The 20,336-nt window shown below is 44.7% G+C and overlaps 1 protein-coding gene across 4 annotated transcripts in view; it reads left to right on the forward strand.

The window, feature by feature from the left end:
- Window positions 1-20,336, forward strand: part of KCNH1 (potassium voltage-gated channel subfamily H member 1) — a 322,315-nt gene that overhangs the window by 206,314 nt on the left and 95,665 nt on the right. For all 4 annotated transcript variants that reach the window (XM_012781689.3, XM_012781690.2, XM_020284403.2 and 1 more), the window contains 2 exons: window positions 8,661-8,860; window positions 14,851-15,103. In XM_012781689.3, the coding sequence (XP_012637143.1) occupies window positions 8,661-8,860; window positions 14,851-15,103 (453 nt within the window). The remainder of the gene's footprint in view (window positions 1-8,660; window positions 8,861-14,850; window positions 15,104-20,336) is intronic.

Raw genomic sequence — 20,336 nt, forward strand, 5'->3', positions numbered from 1 at the left:
CAAGCAATCCTTCTGCCTCAGCCTCCCAAGGTGCTGGGATGACAGGTGTGAACCACCATGCCTAGCTGGAAAATGTAAATTTCAAAAAGTTCTGATGATTATAATATGCCTCCTGTTTGAGAATCATGGTTGTGGTACTTCCAGGTGGGTGGGGCCCATTTGGGTACTGTTAATTTCTACGTATGAGCTATGCTGGGGAACAGAGTGGGGAAGCCAGATATGATGGTTCTGGAGGCTTCTGGAAGAGAGTTATGTTTTGAGCTTAGATCTTGCATAATAATAATATGGCAAACAACTGACATGTATTGGGACACTTTATATCATCATACTTAATCCTTACCAAAATCCTACTGTGAGGCAGATGGCATTATCCCCTTTTTACAGATGAGGAAAATGGAGCTCAGAGAAGCTAAGTGTTTTGGCCAAGGTCACATAGCAAGTAAGAAACAGAGCTAGGATAGTTAGTGTGACTCCAAAGCTCTGAGTACGATGACATATCAGATTTGGTAGAAGGGAAATAACAGAGACTCATGGGGTGGATAATAGCAAGAGAATTATTTCTTACCTGATCAAAATCTTCGTGGAAGACGGACATCTGGGCTTATAAGAAGTCCTCAAAGTCAGTTACGCATATCACTGTTTAGCCTAGAAATTGTCTCTCTGTCTCCAGGAAGATGACAAAGGCCAAGTTTTTTATCATCATAAATAGACCTGGTATAATATCATCCATTTCATTTTATCTTTCTAATTCAATAATCATGATCATACATTAGAGCTTAAAGGGACTTTAGATCCCAAAGAGTTCTGCTTCCTGTCTGACACCCTCATTCAGCAGGTAGCGGCAGAGTATAGGGCAGTGGCTCTCAGTGGGGACACATGGCAGTGTCTGGAGACATTTTTCATCTCACAGCTGGGACGTGCTGTTGGCTTCTAGTGCGTGGAAGCCAGGACTGCTGCTGCACATGCTGTGATGTACAAGATAGCACCCCACAACAAAGGAGTATTTGGCCCCAAATGCCAGTGGGACTGAGGCTGAGAAGGCTGGTATAAAAGATCGGGGCGTGGATTTTTGTATCCAAGGGTTTGAATCTGGCTCTGTATAGACTTACTAGCTGTGTGACCTTGGCCCAGTTATTTAACCTCTCTGTGCCCCATTCGGAAATGAGGCTAATGATATTCCCTGCCTCATAGACCTGATAAGAGATTTAAATGAGTCAGTATATGTGAAGCATTGGCACAGTATTGGTGCCTAGCTGACATGTGCGTTTGGTGTTTAGAAATTTGATGCAGTGGTTACTAGTTTCCAAGCCAGCCTGCTTGGGTGTGATTTTTTCCATCTGCTACTTACTGGCTGTGTGACTTTGGGGAAGTCACTTACACATTCTTGACTCAGATTCTTTATTGGTAAAGATGAGGATCATGATAATATCTGCCATTAAGATAAATCATGTATGTAAAGTGGTCACAATGACTCACTCATGATAAAAGCCATATAAGCATCAGTTGTTACTATTATTCATTTATTCATTCATTGAACACACACTTGGCCTTCCTATGCCCAAAGGATGAAGTTACTTGCCTTATAGCTATTCAACAACAGAGTCAGGATTAGGACCACTGGCTCCGGCTGCAAGAATAGCTTTGTCAGATATGAAAGGTTTATAACTCTCTACTTCTTGACATCCTGTGTGGTAGAAGGCTGGGGAATCTATCATTCTGGGTAATTATTATTTTAGAGATAATGTGGAGAGAGACACTATGGCCTACAGTGTCACTTAGCAACTAAATGATTCCAATTCTGCCTTTGAGACTGATGGTTTCTCAGTGAGGAAAATCAACAAATGCTAGAGGTACTGAGATTAGAGTTGTCAACAACTGGCAAAGCAATTTTAATTTCTTTCTATTATTACTGGAAGAGATAGTTCTTTAAAAGCCATTCTGTCCAATTATTATGATGTTCCAATGTAGTTCATCAGGGTGATAGTAGTGGCTTCTGAAAAGTTTTTCACTTTTATTTGTGTTTTTAGGCGTAGAAGAAAAAGTTTGAGTTTTGTGAAAGCTCATAACTTTAAGAGTAGATGTAACTACTGTTGGAAAATAAAACTAATTAAGGTTAAAATGCTTGTTTAAATGGCTCTAAAAATTATGTGTTATTTTAAATGGCTTTATTAGATTCCTTTTGATGACTCATGTTGGGGAAATAAAAACTTAGGGCTCTCATTATGAAGCAAAGCAAGACCTGGGTTTGCATACCCACCCAGTGGGAACTGAGTGGTCTTCTCTTTGCAACCAGGAACTCAGCAAGCTCAAAATAAGTAAAAGTAGCAAATTATTTGAGGACCTTTTCAACCTGTGTCTGACCTTCTTGATTCATTTGCAGAAGTAATTGCCTGTGGAAATTGCGGTGCTTTTATCTGCGGTGCTATTAAAACACTGGTTGAAATGAGGTGGCACAGACTGCGTTGTTAATGGGTTGCCGTGGAGCAGGAGCTGTTGTTTTATTCGACAGATGAGAAGTAGCTGAAAATAACCTTCTGTCTCCCCTGTAAGAATCGTGCTTGTTAAGTGACATTCGCCAACACGGCCAAGTTTGAATGTGGTATAGGAATCTGTGCTATTCTTAGCAGGTTATTAAATGAGAATTTTCAGGCTTTTCTTGTTACAAAATGGGGAATGTGTGTGTTTTATATTCTATTTTGGGGGGCTCCTTTCTGTGTTCATGGCAGTGGCTGATCAGGTTGAAGAGAAATGAAGGGATGGTGCTGGCAGGAAATTCAGAGCTTAATGGAGTCACTTCCATGAGAGTGTGCTGTGCATCAAGGTGTCGCTGACCTGTGGGACCCCTCTCTCATTCTCTCCTGGCTCCATTAGCATCGTTCTGTCCCGTGGAGTAAGGTTAGCGCCTTCAGAGCCTCTTCATGCATTCTCAGTATAGCCCAGTATTTTCTTTTTTCCCTCTGACCATCCTTGACATTTCTGCCAAATGCCCAGGTAACGTGATGCTGCTGCTCCAAGACCGCAGTTTGAGAAGACTTTGGATAATTGAACCAGAGCAAACTCACCTCTTTTCAGTGGTTTGTCAACAGCATTTATTGAGCACCCACTGAATACAGAGGAAGATGCCCCTGAAATGATTCCACCATGATTTCTGCATTCTAGAAAGTCTTCTATTTAAGGAAAAGCACAGGCTAACATATCATAGTAGGGTTTAATCACTCAAAGCCAAAACCTGAGTCCAGGGATGGATGATTGAAAGATATTAACACTGGGTAGTTCAGGAAAGGAAACTAAGATTCATTGTGGACCTATTCCATGCCAACGTTGTGTTTGGCATTTGCCATGTTAATTCATTGAATCTTCCCAGCAACTCTTCCCAGATAACTTCCCAGATAAACCCTGAGACTTGAGGGTTATCCCTCCCCTTTCATAAATAAGTAAACTGAGGCTCTGACGCAAGCCCAGGGCTCTTTTCTTTTCAGAGCCTGTGTCATTTTCACCACACCATGCTCTTCCCAGCACAGCACAGGACCCACCTGGATGTTTAGTTAGTGTTTGTTGAATTAAGACATCCGATTAAGTTAGCAAGGTAACATTTTCAGGAAATTATTAACTCTAGAGAAAATTGTTTATCTTTAGTCTTTAACCATCCTGCTATTATTATTTATTGAGCATATATTATATACCAGGTACTATGATAAGCATTTTATATACATTATCCGACTTACTAAAAAATAAAACCATAAGGTAATTATCAACTCTATTATGTACAAAGAATTTAGAGAGGGCGAACGATTATCTGTAGGTGGATAGTGGAATGAGGATTCCACATGGCAGCTTTTTTGTCTCCAAAGCCCAGACTTGGCATGCTCTGTGCATCTCCCTCCCATACCAGATTGCTCTACTAGCGCGGCCATGAATAGTTACTTCTTTTCCTTCTTTACTGTTGCTACCCACTTCTGCCCAGACAGCGAGCTTCATAGCTATGGCTTTCAAGTCATAGGAAATAAGAATTTAAAAGTTAGTTGTCAGTTACCATGCCAATGTAAACATTATCCTCACACCCACTCCATCATTATCACATTAGAATAAGCAAAAGCAATAACAACAGCGAAGACCAAAAATACTACTTTCACAAAATTAGACGTGTTGCTGTTATGTGGGCCAGATGCAATGGAATAAGGACCAAGTCTGGTTCCCAGGCCTTATTTCCTCTCCCTCCCCTTCTCCCCCCAGGTCTATAATTACTCTTCAGCCCTTCCTCATCCATGAATACTTTCATTCGAAATCACTAAACGTGTAGTTGATATTTCAGCCGATATGTCAAAGTTCTTAGCGTTCATGGATTTTTGAGCTTGTGTTGAAGGCCTGTATGCATAGTGAGTGTGATTTAAAATGTCTCTCTCTTTTGGACCCCAGTATTGTCCTGTAATGATAAATTTTGAGTCTACCTATATAATTAAAAAACAGTCTTCATTCAGGCTACTGTCCCAGGTTACTGTCTTAACGACATGCCATCTAATGTGTGTCAACTGTCTTGACAGTTGACTCCAGGACAATTAACTGGAAGAGAAAACAACACTGAGGGGGTCTGCATGTACCAGCTCAGTATTCCGGGTACTTGCACACAGTATCTCATTTAATTCTGTGGCATCTTCCTCTGTATTCAGAGACCCAGGGAAGTGAGCAGGTATTTTCTTTCTTTTTTTCTTTTTTTTGTTAGACTGACAGGAACAGAGGGAGAATGAATGTTTTACCTCTGGCCACACAGTTCTAAGCACCTGAGCTGGAATTTGAACCAAAGAGAGGGTATAACTCTGAAGACTCCTTCCTTCTTTCCTTATCAAGAGATAATATTGTGGGTGCAGAAGTCACTGGATTCACTTGTATGGATTTGCCGGGCTGCCCTTAACATACAAAACAGAAAATTCAACTTCTGGCCTCTTTCTTTGTCTTTTTAGACTCTATTTGCTCTGTTTCATTAATGACTTGGAAGTGACAGAGTGTCTGGACCACTCTGAGCTCTCAGTGCCAATGTCGTGTGTGTTAATGACCCCCACCCCCGGCCTATCCCCCGCACGGCCACCAGTGTGGCTCCCTGATTTAATGAGCGGTTCCTCCTAATCAGATGGCCGGCTACGGGGAATCAAGGATCATAAGACTGGAGATTTTATTTTAAGGGAAATTCACATAACAAGAGTCTTTTTTTATTTTTTTGTCAAAACAATGGAATTGAGTCTACTTAAAATAAGCAGCGGTAAAATGTAATCTTAATATTAATAGCTGTTGCACTGTCTGGTTCAAAAGCAAGGCTTGGAAAGGACTTCTATTTCCACAGTTCTTCTCTTGATACCTATGAGACCAAGGGATGGCAGGGTGGCCAAGGTGGGACTAGAATTGAAGGATGGGAGAGGAGAGGAGAGAGAGAGAGAGAATTGCCACTGTCTATATTTAGAAAAGGCTGGCTTTTATTAGATAAGCCACTGTTTCTTTTTGGTTTGTTTATCCCTATTCTGGAAAAAGTAATCAGTGAATAATTCAACCAGCCCTGATGAAGAACGAGTTAAAAATCAATGTTTATGTCCATACCGTTTAACAATATATTTTGAAATAAAACCAGGAGTTGCAATAGCAGATAGTCACAGTACTGTGTGCTTCTCTAAGTTCCAACCAGGAGCAGTATCACTCAGGAACTTGTTAGAAATATACCCACTCAAGACCCACTGAGTCAGAAACTCTGCAGGCAAGGTCCAAAAGCTGTTTTAAAGGCCTCCCTGTGATTCTGATCCGTACTTAAGCTTGAGAATGGACGAGTTAGTGCATACAGAGTGGCGTTGGGGTCCGACAGGTCCTGAGTCTGGCCTCCCTGCACAGTTTCTCTGATCTTGGACTTTGCTTTCCTTATCTGCTAAAATAGTGATAATATCTGCCTTGAGGTAGTGTTGTTATTTATCATTACTGGTTCTCTCTGAGCACTTGACTTTGGAGATTCGGAGACCATTTTTCATTTGCACATGGGCCTCAGCTGACGATTCTTAAAGCCTTTTCAAGCCATTAATATTGCTGCTGTTACCATGGCCAGCTGAGCGCACACGTTTACATCCCATCACTCCTGAAAGCCCACGGAAGCAACAGCAAAGGGAAAGTTTTATTAAGAGCATAAATCCATGAAGATGAAAAGAATGAGAGGAGAGACAAGAGTAACAAAAAGCTGAAAGCCGGAAAGCCACGATGGACTTGATAGACCCTGTAAAGCTGAACCCCACGGGGACAGAGGGGAAAACTGAAAAAGAATTCGGTTTGCACCAGGGCTCCCAAAGACGTGTTAGTGGCAATAAGTACCTCTGTGAGGGTGGGTGAAGTTGGGGCTAAGAAAAGGAGAGCTGGTTGAAAATTTGTTTAAGAAGCATTTAGACACCCAGCTGTCTTCTCATTCTATGCGGATGTGTCGCTGCCCCTCCCCCACTCCCAAAGCCTAGTTTATTCTTGAGAGGGAAGTCTCTGGACTCGGGACAACAGCACAGTGGAAGTCAGAGGTACTAGATAAAAAAACAAGGATTAAGGGAAAGTTTATACACTCAGTGTCGAAGTCTGCAACCTTTCCCTCTCCCCTTTAATAACTGAATGTTGCCAGTATTCTCCAGACAGGAGACTGAGTCTTCTCTGGGGACTCTGAGTAGTCCAAAATGGTATAGATGCTTTGGAAAACAGTTTGGCAGTTTCCCAGACATGTTAACCATAGTTACCCTATGACCCAGTCGTTTCTCTCCTAGGTATATATTCAAAATAATCGAAAATATGTTCCCACAAAAACTGAATGTACAAGAATGTTTATATAGTAGCATTATTCACAATAGCCAAAAAGCAGAAACAACTTAAATGCCCATGAAATGTTGAATGGACAACTGAAATATGGCATATCTGTTCAATGGAGTCTTATTCAGCAATAAAAAGGAATAAAGTACTGATAGATGTTATAATATAGATGAACTTTGAAAACATTAAGTGAAAGAAGCAAGTCACAGAAGACCACATATTGTATGATTTCAACTTACGCACAGATCTATAGAGACAGAAAGTAGATTAGCAGTTGCCTCGGTATAGAGGGTTGGGTGGGGGGAAATGGAGAATGACTGGTAATGGGTATAGGGTTTCTTTTGGGGGGTATGAAAATATTCTAAAGTTAGATCGTGGCAATGGTTGCATTACTCTGTAAATATACTAAAAATGATTGAAATGTATGCTTTAAATGGACACATTTTATATTGTATGAATTATATCTCTGTTTTAAAAGTATAGACTTTATGATTCCATGTATAAAATTCTAGAAAATGTCAACTAATCTGTGGTGACAGAAAAGAGATCAGTGGTTACTTGGGGATGGAGTGTGGAGGGTGGGTAGGGGCAGGAGGAAGGGATGACAAAGGGACATGACAAAATGTTTAGGGCTGATGGACATGTTCACTATTTTGATTGTGATGATGGTTTTGTTGATATACACATGTCAACATTTAGCAAATTATATACTTTAAATATGTAATTATATATTAATCAGTTTTTTAAAAAACCAGAGCAAAAACATGTGAAATTCACTAATTTGACAAACATTTAAGTACTGGCATAGTGTTAGATCCTAGAGATTCAAAGGCAAGGAAAAGATGGGTCCAGGCTTCAAACAAATCATATTCTGCCAGAGAACAGGCAAAGAAAGAAGCATATAATTGCAAAACGATATGAGCTCTATAGAAACATGCCTGGTGAGTCATGGTCACCATTGCGGTGACAATAGACAGGGTGGGATAGGATGTTGGGAAAGGCTTCCTGGAAGTGGTGGCTCTTGAGCTCAGCATTCAAGGGCAAATGGGAGTTAAAGAATGTGGGGTTCTGTGACGAGCTGTGGTTGTTCTTCGTGATGCTAATGTAGGGGGAGCAGTGGTAGCACATAGTACATCTCCAAGGGGACCTGGTTCCATTGTCACCATATCAGAGCCATGAATTTTTTTCCCCCGAGGAGCCACCCACCACAGTGAAGCAGATTGTTGTTACATTAACAATAAGTACAAAACAAGGATATAGCATCCTTTGTTGCTCTCTGCAGACTTGCTATTGTTTATTTGTGATTAGGTATTCAGGGTCTGTCCTTCCTGCCCCATTGTTTGCTCTGTGCGAACTGGGTCTGGGTATCTTATTCACCATCCTGTCCCCAGCAGGTAGCATGGTGCTTGACACACAGCAGAGCTTGATAAAGATTGTTCACCGATGGGTTTGGATTTGGACTGGAATGGAGCACAATACGCAACTGGTGCCTTGGGTATGGCTCAGACTTTTGATGACAAGTATAAAGTGAAATAGTACAACTAACCCCCCCCCCACACACACGCACGCACACACTATCTGTGTCCTAGCTCTGTCACCAGCCGCGTCAGCTACCAGCCACCCTAGCCGTACCTCCCACGCATTTGTCCTAGTGGCCTGGTGTTAGGAGACTCTCTGTCTCCACTCCCCAAAGGCTCCAGGTATGAGGTGCTCCTGAGAAAGGTCAGGACAGTCTGCACCGGCGACAGGGTGGCTCTGGCCATTGGCCTGCTCTGGACAAGTTGGACATTCCAGGACCCTGGCTCAGGGACCACTCACGTGCTGTTTCTTCTCCTCCTCCCCTCTAGCGCTTCTCTATGCCACCATCTTTGGGAATGTGACGACCATTTTCCAACAGATGTATGCCAACACCAACAGGTACCACGAGATGCTCAACAGCGTCCGGGACTTCCTGAAGCTCTATCAGGTGCCGAAAGGACTGAGCGAGCGAGTCATGGATTACATCGTGTCCACTTGGTCCATGTCCAGAGGCATTGACACAGAGAAGGTAAGGAGGGCAGGGGGCTCCGGTGAACCACTGGTCTCTAGACTTTCACTGCGGGGGCTGGACTCTCTCAGGGCAGGAGCTTCTCAAACCTGGCTGTGCTCAGAATTCATCTAGGAGGTTCTGGATTCCCGGGTCCTACCTCCAGGGGTTTTGATTGCTTCCTGATAAGCCTTACCCCAAGACCAGCAACTAGGAGACATTACTTAAGAAATTGGGGCCGGGCGCGGTGGCTCATGCCTGTAATCCTAGCACTCTGGGAGGCCAAGGCGGGCAGATTGCTCTAGGTCAGGAGTTCGAAACCAGCCCGAGGAAGAGTAAGACCCCCTGTCTCTACTATAAATAGAAAGAAATTAATTGGCCAAATAATATATATAGAAAAAATTAGCTGGGCATGGTGGCACATGCCTGCAATCCCTGCTACTTGGGAGGCTGAGGCAGGAGGATCACTTGAGTCCAGGAGATTGAGGTTGCTGTGAGCTAGGCTGATGCCACGGCACTCACTCTAGCCTGGGCAACAAGCGAGACTCTGTCTCAAAAAAAAAAAAGAAAGAAAGAAATTGGAAGGGCAGGGTATATCTCCTGGAAAAGAGAGGAACTAGAAGTCTAACCGTACAGGGAAGAATTTCCCAAATTTGGATGATGGTAAGAATCAAGTCCATGACTAGAGCAGGGTGATCACTATTCCTGATTTTCCTTTTGCCCCGGCTCCAGGAATACTGGCACAGCACTAATACTGATCTGGTCTTTCATTCAAACTTCTGTTGTTTTGTTCATTATAGATTTTTTGCACGAACTTTAATTTTTTAAAATATCCTTGCATTAAACTATGATTCATTTTGATTACTGAGTTTTTTGTCATCCCCTTAAATTATGTGTCCAAGGCTGTTATCTCACTCACCTCACCCAAGTCTTGACCCTGATAAGAATCCCACAGTGTGGTCATTAAAAACAGAATCCCCATCTCCATCCCAGATCTATGGAATGAGAACTTGGGGGAGATGAAGGGGGACTTTTAACAAGTATCCATGTCATCGTATTTATCACACCAGGAAACACCAATCAGGGGCTTATGTCTTAATTGTTCATTGACTTGATCAGAGCGTCAGTTAGGTACCTCTCTTGGCATGTTTTCCCACCTGTAAAATGGAGAGAATGATAAATCCCTATTGTTTTCTGAGTTGTATTATTCTAGATGCATTTCAACGAAGTGAAGAAAATTGGTGCTACCAGAAATAATAGGAAAAAAGATACAGTAGACTTTCTATTATTCATTTATGAGTTATTTTCTTTGTGTATTTTCTGTAAGCAACGTTTTAACCCCAGATCCATTGTTCTCTGCTTCTCAGTCTTTGCACCCACAAGTTTCCTCTCTTTATCATTAATCTGTAAGTCCTTGGGGCATAGCGATTCCTTTCACTATTAGAAGGAGGAAAACAGAAAGATAACACTGTTGCAAAAATATCTGGTGACACGCTCAAAGCCAAATTCAAGTGGCTTTGGGATCAGTTATCCATGTTCCTGTCTTCCTCCATTAGAATAGGCGGTTGAGAGCTGACAATTTAAAAGGAAACATTGAACTGGATTTAACTGATCCTCAACTTCAAAGGAATGTTACTTTAACTTTGTTGACCATCTGCTGTGATAACAATAACAATGTCGCTACATCCCCAGCTACCATTTCTTGAACGTGCATTAAGAACTGATATTTCTTGCACTTCTCCTACATGCCTGGCCCTGTACTAGTGCCTCATGCAGGCTCCACAAGAGCTCTGGGAGGCAGCACTTGTGTTAGCCTTTTGAAGGGGCAAGGATGACAGGGCCTGACCGCCCCTGGTCACAGAGCAAAGAACGGCAAAACCAACATCTGAATATAGTTTTGTCTGAAGTCAAAGCTTGTGCTTTTCCTACTATTACTTTTTTAAAAAGAAAAACATTTAAAACACATGCTAGAGGGAAAGAAGGATGAGTCCAAACAGAGTTGTTCTAATTTCTTAAGTAGGCAGGGCATTAGCCGGAACTGAACTTAGTCCCAGGCTTTGCCAGTCTCCTGCCCCAACTACTCCTGTTGTTTCTGCTCTACTCTTCCAACAATGCCTGTAGGTTCTGTGGGTTCCTGGCAGCTGATGGAGCAGAAAGGAACTTTGATCTCGCTGCCCTGGGGCTCCTTTTCCCAGGCAGCAGGATGCCTTTGTAAATCTGGTCGCCTGGAACGGAGCCCTTCCCAACCCTCTCTGCAGGGCTGGGCTGGGCGGCTGCCCATGGGAGAGAGCACCGTCAGCATTTGCCCTCTCATCCCCCCACCTCGTGGTCTCACTTTCCTGGAGGGCTTTGGGATTTGCCCCACGTTCCTGGTCCCGATGGAAAAGGGAATAGCCATGAAGTCAGCAGTGGCAACTCCTTGCAGAGCCCGGCCTGGCTTGGAGCGGCCGTTCCTCCTGGCCGACTCTAGTGACAGGCAATTGCTGGGGAGAGAACAAGTCCTATGGCCCCACCCTCTCCCTGGCTTCCCCTCCTCTCCATTCTAGGTCAGAATGGCCAGTGGTGACCAGGGGAGCTGGGGGTGGAGCATGGACAGGGTACCAGTCTTACCGGTAATTCATTCGTGATCTTGAGCACATCCCTTGTGTCTCTGAGCCTCAGTTTCCATGTCTGTAACACATGAACACTAGATGAATTTTAAGAAAAGATGACCTCTAAGGCCCTTTTGGCTATGACCTTCTAGACTTCAAAGCCTCCTTCAGATGACCTGCTGCTGCTGTGATACCATCAAAAATGACACAGACATTGAGCGCTCATATGTGCCAGGCATTGGCCCAGGACTGCCCACACGACAGGTCATGGAACCTCCGAAGAATTCTATGTTCAAGTTCAAAAATGAAGATTCAGGGAGAAGAGCTAAGTGTTGCTCCAAGTTCACACATCTAGTGAGTGCTGAGGCTGGGACTCGAATCTAGATCTGCCTGATCCTACAGCCCCTTCTCTTTTTCCCATCACTCTGTCCTGCCCAGCCTGGGGGACCTCCACGAGCCTCCGTAGTGACACTTCCTCAAGGGACAGCAAGGATGGTCTCTCCTCAGAACCGAGCAGTGGGGAAGGTGGCCCAGGAAGGCTGTGGGATCTCAGAGCTGAGACCCTCCTTCAGAAGAGTTGCAGACACTTGTCCCACCTCATTGAAGAGCCAGCAGAGGGACGATGGATGCGACTGATGGCTGTGACAGTCTGCAGCTCCTCCCTCCCCCCGCTTCCCTCACCTCCTCACACTGTACTCTCCCCTGCTCTGGGAACAATGCCCGTGAGGAAAACATTGTCTCCATGCCAAGGCCTTATTCTCTAGCAGCCTCTGCCGGCAAAGTCTAGTCCAGGGGAAACCAAATATTTAAAGGTGAACTCACCTGGAGAATCCATCTTGCTTCTGAACGACCAGGCACAACTGTGACATGACATGTGAGTGTCCCTCACTCCCTGGTGATCTGCCTGGGGAGAAGAGGACCCAAATTAAATCTGAGTTTCTGCAGGAATCTTTTTTTTTTTTTTCTTTTGAGACACAGTCTTACTCTGCTGCCCAGGTTACAATGCCGTGGCGTCAGCCTGGCTCACAGCAACCTCAAACTCCTGGGCTCAAGTGATCCTCCTGCCTCAGCCTCCCAAGTAGCTGGGACTACAGGCATGCACCACCATGCCTGGCTAATTTATATATATATACACATATACATACATATATATATATAATTTTTTAGTTGTCCAGCCAATTTCTATTTTTTTAGTCGAGACAGGGTCTCGCTCTTGCTCAGGCTGGTCTCGAACTCCTGAGCTCAAACGATCCACCTGCCTTGGCCTCCCAGAGTGCTGGGATTACAGGCATGAGCCACCGTGCCCGGCCGAGTTTTGTTCTTAATGAGCCTTGTGGAGGGAAGCACTTAGCAAGTGCTCTGCCCAAACGTTGACGTTCCGAATCTCTGCCTCGGTCAGTCCTCCATCCTCACCTCCCAGAGAGCTGGCTCACTCCCTGGGCGTCCTGGAAGTGCCTCAGAGAAAGAAGACAGTGGCACACAGAGGGAGGGGCCCTGTGTTATGGACTCTCCTGATGGGGCCAAGCGTCACCCGGGCAGTATAGCAGCAGGTGTGATTTCATTTCATCCTCACGAGTCAAGGTTAGCAGTCTGCGTTTTACAGGAGAAACTGAAGTGTCACCTGGAGGGGAAGGAGCTGGGGTTTCAAGTATCTGACCTGTTTCCACTGCTGTGCCTCCACGCACAACACAGGGGCTCCTGAGAGGGTCAGGGGTGGAGCCGTCAAGGGCCAGGGGAGATTCGAACTGGGCTTTGAAGGAGGCTAAGGGGCTTCCACATCTGAGAGTGTGCTCTGGATGCACAGGCGGATGGCTTGTGCTCAGGCGGAGAAGCAGCGGTGGGACAGTACCCAGCACCTCAAGGAAACTGTCTTCACTGAACACGTTTGATTTTATGCCCCCTGCTTTGTTCACAAGCTAGGATGGGAGAAAGGATTATTTTGAAACACTCTTGATTTCTCTGGGAAAAGTTCATTTGATGGTGTCCTATTGTGTTACTTAATGCTTGCCATGTAAGAGGGGCCATGCAATGGGTTTTTTGTGAAGATGTATTTCAGGGAAATATTTCTAACTCTAGAAAAACCGGGGAATGTTTTATTTCTTCAGGAGATGTGAGACTTGCGTGGCCTCCTACGGTTCCCATTTTTGCATGAATTCTGGGCTGCTGCCAAGATGCCTTGAGTCAAATTATAAGCCCCTCTGTTTTGGGCAGCTGCCTAGTTTAGGAAGTGGTTAGGATGTAACCCAGGCTCTGCTGTCAAACTACCCCGTTAGAGGTCCCCACTCTGCCATTTCCTGGCTGGGCAACTTATTTATCTTGCTTAGACCTTGGATTCCTCATCTGTAAAATGATATAGTAAAAGCACTTACATCATAAGGTTTATATGAAGATTAAATTAACACATACAATATTTAATGTAAAATCACAACCCTTCCCAACCTTTCCTATGCTTATTTCCTTCTTTATTCTCCTTAGCACTTACCACTAAATTTCATTTATTTTGCTCATTATTTGTCCCCTCCTGCTAGATGTAAGTTACAAAAGGGCGGGGACTTCTATCTTTTTCTTTTCTTCACTGCTGCACGCGCAGCCTAGAAGGATGCCTGGCGTACCATAAATATAAAATGAATGGATGATCCCAAAGGGCTTGGCAATGCCTGGCATACCGTCCATGTTCAGCAAATGTTCTTTATATCTTTTAAAAATAACATCCCATATTCACTCCACCAGCAGATCATGTCAGTTCTATATCCAAACATGTTCTGAATTTGGCCACTTCTCCCAGACTCCACTGCCAGCGTCCTGGTCTGAGTTCCCCTCACCGCTCACCTGGACCACTCCAGGAGTGACCTAACTGGATTTCCCGACTCCACTCTTGCCACTCAACAGTCGGGGTTCGCTCACCTACTCTCTAGTTGCTATGAGCCTATGACATAAGGCCATGCCATTCCCCTGCTCAAAAATCCTCCAGCGTTTCCCCAGCAAACTCAGAATACAATCAGTGACTTACCATAGCCTGAAAGTCTCCCATGCTGGGTGTTCTCTCTGAACCTCCTCTCCTCACCTTTTGCCCTCATTCATACTGGCTATTGCTCAGGCCCCTTTGTGTTTGCCATCCTACTAGAATGTTCTTTTTTCATGGGGCCCACTATGACACAAGTTTTAGGTGTCAGCTTAAATGTCACCTCCTAATGTACTGCTCTGTGGGAGTCCCCACATACTCTCAGACTCTTGAGCATTTAGCACAGATTGTTTTGGACACTGCCTGTCTCTCCTACAAGAATGGAAGCTCCACGAGGGCAGGTACTTTGGCTGGAAGAGCACAGTCTGGCCTAGTGAGTGTGTTGCTTCTGCCCCTGCAGTGCTGAGGCCATTGGTCACAGTAAGGACCCTCACATTGTTTCTCCTGTGCCTGGCCAGGTCCTGCAGATCTGCCCCAAGGACATGAGAGCTGACATCTGTGTACACCTGAACCGCAAGGTGTTCAAGGAGCACCCAGCCTTCCGGCTGGCCAGCGATGGCTGCCTGCGGGCACTGGCCATGGAGTTCCAGACGGTGCACTGCGCCCCGGGGGACCTCATCTACCACGCAGGAGAGAGTGTGGACAGCCTCTGCTTTGTGGTCTCCGGCTCCCTGGAGGTGATCCAGGATGATGAGGTGGTGGCCATCCTAGGTAGGTGGACGGACACCTTCTGCTACCTGTGGTTGGCTTAGCTACTAGGCAGCTCAATGCCACTGCCACCTTCCACCAGAGATCGCTCCACAGGGCAGCGCCATTGTTGTTGGGAGGCCATCCACCCATCTGCCCAACAAACAACATTTGTGCCAATTGCTGTTTGTGGCGCTTGGGGTGTTTCAATGACAAAAAATGCATTTTGTCCTCAAGGGGCTCCCTGACTGGTAGAGGAGAAGAACAAAGAAACATTTACAAAACAGAGGAGGAAGGGGCATCTAACCTAGTATCCAAGTGGGAAAGATTCCTGTACCTGTACTGAAACCTAATTTGAGAGTAAGTTAGCATAGGGAAGAGAAGATACGAAGGAATATTCTAAGAGGGGATGATGCATGAAATCCCAGCAGAGAGAGAGAGAGAAAAGACTCACTTGGGGAACTGCAAGTTAGTCGACGTGGCTGGAGTGCACAGAGCGAGCAGGGACATGGCGAGAGATGAGGCTGGGGAGGGAGCTAGCACTAGGCAGATCGTGGCTGGCTCTAGAAGCCACATTAAGGAACTTGGATTTTATTTGGGGGAGCCAAAGCAGGAGAGAGACACAATCAGATTTGTACTTTAGAAACATGACAGTAGTTGTAGCTTGGAGAGTGGCTTGAAGCGGGGAGGGGGAGGCAGGGAGGCCAGGTTGGAGACTTGGTATCTAGGGACAGGTTGATGGTGGCCTGAACTCCTGTTGTGGCAGGCCGATGGAGAGAAGCAGACGGAGTTGAGGTATTTGAGAAGCAGAATCACCATAACCTAATGACAGATTTGCTGTAGGGGCAGAGGGAGAAGTCAACAAGGACCGTAGGGTTTCTCACACGGATGACAGGGAAGCTGGTACACCACACACAGTAATAGGGAACATGGGAGGAGGAGCAGGGACATGGGGGGACATGCTGGCATTTGGGATGTTGAGCACCAGTAGCTTTTGAGGAAATTCATCTGTTTGCCTGGGTTAACTACAGAGCAGATCTTTAGTGGGGGCATGTCTCAGGCAGCAAGCCATTATCATAAGAATAACCATCATTTATGGTCATCTCCTCTGTGCCAAGCATTTGCAATACAGATGCTCTTTTAATAGTTACAGTAATCCTATGAAATGGTTTTATCGTCCCCTTTTTGTAGGTGATTCAGTTAAGGTTCAGAGAAGTTAAGTAAATTTCCTCATGGCTGATTGAGGTCCATGGAGCCAGCATCGTGCGGAGTCCTTCTGACTCTAAAACCTGTGCTTCGATCCACTTTGCACTACTGCAGTCCTAATGATAATTAATGCAGTGGGCTGGCCCATTAAGTTGTGAGGCTCTGCTAGACATCGTAGATGCGTGTTTTGTCTTTTGCATATGATTTCTTAGGAAACTGAGGCAGAAAGATTAAAGGACACTGAAGTTAGAATTGAGGTTCAAACTACATAGAGACATAGATAGTATTATTTAAAAACAAAAAAACAAAAAACCAGCCCAAACTGTGTTCCTGCTTCGTTGGAGTACATGGTACACAGCTCTCTTCTTGCTCCCCTGGCCCCAAGCCAACTGGCCTTCTTGATTACATTTTGCTCAAGCTAAACCAAGGATGATTTATATTCCTTCAGCATATGCGGGCAGATGGTCAGAGGGAGACTGGGATACAGACTGGGTGGGGAATGGAGGCTGACCTCTTTGCTAAAGTAAGTGTTCTAGAGTCCATGGTATCCATTAAACTCTGCAGACCAGAGTTTACTCCCTCCCTTGCCCCCTGATCACAGAGAAGTGAGACTTGACCGTGTATAAGGAGCACATGAAGGTTAAAGCCATTGCTTTAGTATATCTGAAGGGAAAGGGCATGTATTTCTACCTTTAATACTCAGTGTCCTTGAGAAAGAGGACTTTCTACTGCCAATAGCTATTGGGATGTTTGCCTAGCTGAGGACAAGAGTAAGTCTCCCCTTGTGAGCAAACCATTGAATTCGAATTAGCCTTTTGGTGTAGGGTGACTTCCACCCATCTCCCCACATACCGCCTGCCTTTCCAAGGAATGTGGCCTGGTGTGACCAGCACCATCCTTCCCTACCTACGTACAGGGCATCCTAAGCCACCCCTCCTCAATAGCTGCACTACTAGGAGTTGGTTTGGACCCCTAGACTCAGACATCGAGGAATGACAGAGCTGAAGAAGGGGAAGGGACTCGACTACTTCCTGCACCCTTCTCATTTCCCCACAGCCTGGGCTGCTTGTGGGGAAGCAACCAAGGCTTGATTTATTGTTGGTTTACTTGGTCAATTGACTGCTTCTGTAAATCCAGCCCTCTACCTCGGGCCCTCCTGGGCATCCTGCCTGCCCCAGTTAGCCATGTGGATGGGAGCTCTGAAATAGCTCAGCAGCTTTGGATTCAAAGTGGTTGTTGCCCTCAAGCTGTCCAGACTAGAAAAAGCTTCTCCAATGTGTCCCCAGGAGCCAGGCTGGGTCCAAGAAGTAGGTCCATGCTCAATATCCTAAATAACCTGTCTCATTTCAAAAGGCTCTTACTCTATAAAGGGACAAGATGACTCCTTTGAGCCAACCTGACTTCTGGGCCAAGAGACATAAGAGATTCCAAGCTATATATGCTCCTTGGCAACTTAAGTTTGGAGTTTCATTGTTGTTTTTCTCCAATTAGAATATCTTGCCCAATGAACCGAAATCAGTTTGTGTTTGCAAAGGCATCAAATGGGTATTATAACTAGATCTTTATTGTCTGTTAATGCCCTTCAGTTCAATCTACCTGAAATTTATTGAACACCTACTGTCAGTGGATTTCATAGGGGTGAGGACATAGCATCTTTATGACATTAGTCCAGCCTACAAGGAGTTGGTATTAAGTGGAGGGAACTGTCAACAGAAAGGTAACCATCACCCCGCATGATGAGCATTGCCACAGAGAGAACACAGGCGTTGCAGAGGGTCAGGGTCACTGGACGAGCAGTGAGCAGCTATTGTGTACCCGTGCTCCAAAGAAGATGGAAAATATCCAGGGAATCCTTAGTTATCACAAGCAAAAGGCTTCAGAAAAAAGGCCAGAGCTCGTCTATCTCATTCTTTTGCTCTGTAGTCTCTTGTTATCAGTTCACTCACTTACATGCTGCTAATTTGCTTCCTTCCTCCTTCTAGTTCTAATATTCCACCTGCATTGTCTGTTTAATTTTAGCACAAACTCCAAGAATGAGAAAAAAGTCAGTACTTATAACTGAGTGTGGTTAGTATGTGTTAGAAATAAAGTCATTTCTAACGAAAGTCTTCTAAACAAGAATATTTTTCAAACTTTTGTGACTGCAACCCACCATGTGAAATGCAGGTTACATTGCAAACTAATACACAAGTGTAGGCACGATTATACATAAACCTCAGTATTTCTCTTGCTACATGAAATGCAACCTAATGCTTTCTATTAGATTCTGTTCTCTTTCATTTAAAAAAAAAAATTGAGTGTCATGACCCACTAAATTGCTTTCTTGACCTGATTGTGCAGCCTGCAGTTTAAAACATGGTCCCACAAAACTAGACAATATTCTCTGAGGACAGAGAGCATGCCAGAAATCTCTTACCATCTCTTTCCCTCTGCTCTTCTCTCTGCCTTAATTTTGACATGACATCCTCCCAATCTCCTTTTGGAATTCTCTTAGAAATCACTTAACGGCTTCTCAAATTTAGTTTCTTGGCTCCTTGAAATAAATTCAAGCTTTAAGCATGTGCATTTTATTCATTCGATTTTTAAAAGTAATTTTCTTTTAACTTTTTGTAGGAATCGGAATAAAAAGGTATGGGTACCATTTTGCCCCTGCCCAAATGGCACTATTGGCACCTGCATGTGAGCCGTTATCTTGGAATTCTCTTTACCATTTGGCTCACCAGCTAGCATCAGGGCTGTGCTTAAGTGTGTTGAGTATCTCCCTGTTTGTGTCTTATAAGTACAGTATGTATGTGATCTTGTTTCACTGTAATGTAGTGTTCCTGTAGTAACTTTTGTGGGGGTTTGCATTTTAATACTTAATTTATATTTTAATCATGGGTCATTTTGTGTCATTTTGTGTCCACCTCTTTTTTTTCATTCTGTCGGGCGAAACAGAAGTCTTGTGGCCAGACTGCATCAAGCAGTGGAAAGAGCTCTGCCCTGGAGCTAGAGATTGAGCTGTGGCCCTGGTTCTGCACCAACTGCTTCCAGGAGTTGCCACTAAGTGGTTAAGAGTCTGTGAAGGCCTCCTCCATTTCTACTAAGCCCATTGCATTTTATCAATTGTGTGTTCACTCACCTTTCTCTCCTGTGAGCTTTAGGCTCTTTAATTTCGTATTTCCAGCATCTAGCACATGGCTCAGCACACGGAAGGCTCCAGAAATGGAAATGAAATGAAAGGAAGGCAGGGCTGGGCTGTGAAGGGCCCCACAATCCAGAGTGAGACTTTATCTTGTGGGGATGAGGGGCCCAGAGAGAGGTTTAGAAAGGGAAGTGACAAGAAGATTTGGGTCTTACAAACACAGAGGCATGGAGACTGGCAGGGAGGCTGAGGAGAAATGGTGAAGCCTTGGGTAAGATAATGGAGGAAGAGCCAGAGTCCAGAGGTAACGGGAGAAGGAGCTTACCAGATGTGGGAGGTGGGGAGAAGGGAGTAGCTTCCAGTGGTGACTGGAGAGTCAACAGGGCCAGAGCAGGAGGAGGGAGGAAAATGGGTCTATTCTGTTGAGTTTGCAATGTCCTTTTAGAACAGATCCAGGCCTGGCTCTCAACCAGAGGAAACTCTTCTCCGTTTGTGGATGGGCCAGAGCCTGTCCCTGGAGGGGAAGTAGCCCCGGGGAAGGCGGATGAGCAGCCCCTGGCTCATGGGGTGCAGATTTCCCACTTGCAGTCCACTATTGAATTAGGATTCCCATGTCCATTCCCTCTAAAGCATGGGTAAAGGCGTGAATACTTGTTTGCAGATGAAATCTTTTGCCCAGTGGAACACCTCCCCATACTCACAGTTCCTAATTTGGAAGCCACTCTCATCTTTGCTTAGTTAGCTAGCTTCTTGGGCCCATTGATCTTGTTTGGATATTAATGCAGCCTTCCTTTTTCTTTAGTAATGTCACAGCATAACATGGTATTAGTTTCTTTAGGGGTACAGAGAAAATCCTTGCTTGGATTTGATGAGACAAATGCATGGTTAGCAACAGTAAATAACATAGGTACTTCTTTCTATAGACTT

Source organism: Microcebus murinus, chromosome 23, assembly GCF_040939455.1.
Source record: "Microcebus murinus isolate Inina chromosome 23, M.murinus_Inina_mat1.0, whole genome shotgun sequence".
In the NCBI taxonomy this organism is placed as follows: domain Eukaryota; kingdom Metazoa; phylum Chordata; class Mammalia; order Primates; family Cheirogaleidae; genus Microcebus; species Microcebus murinus.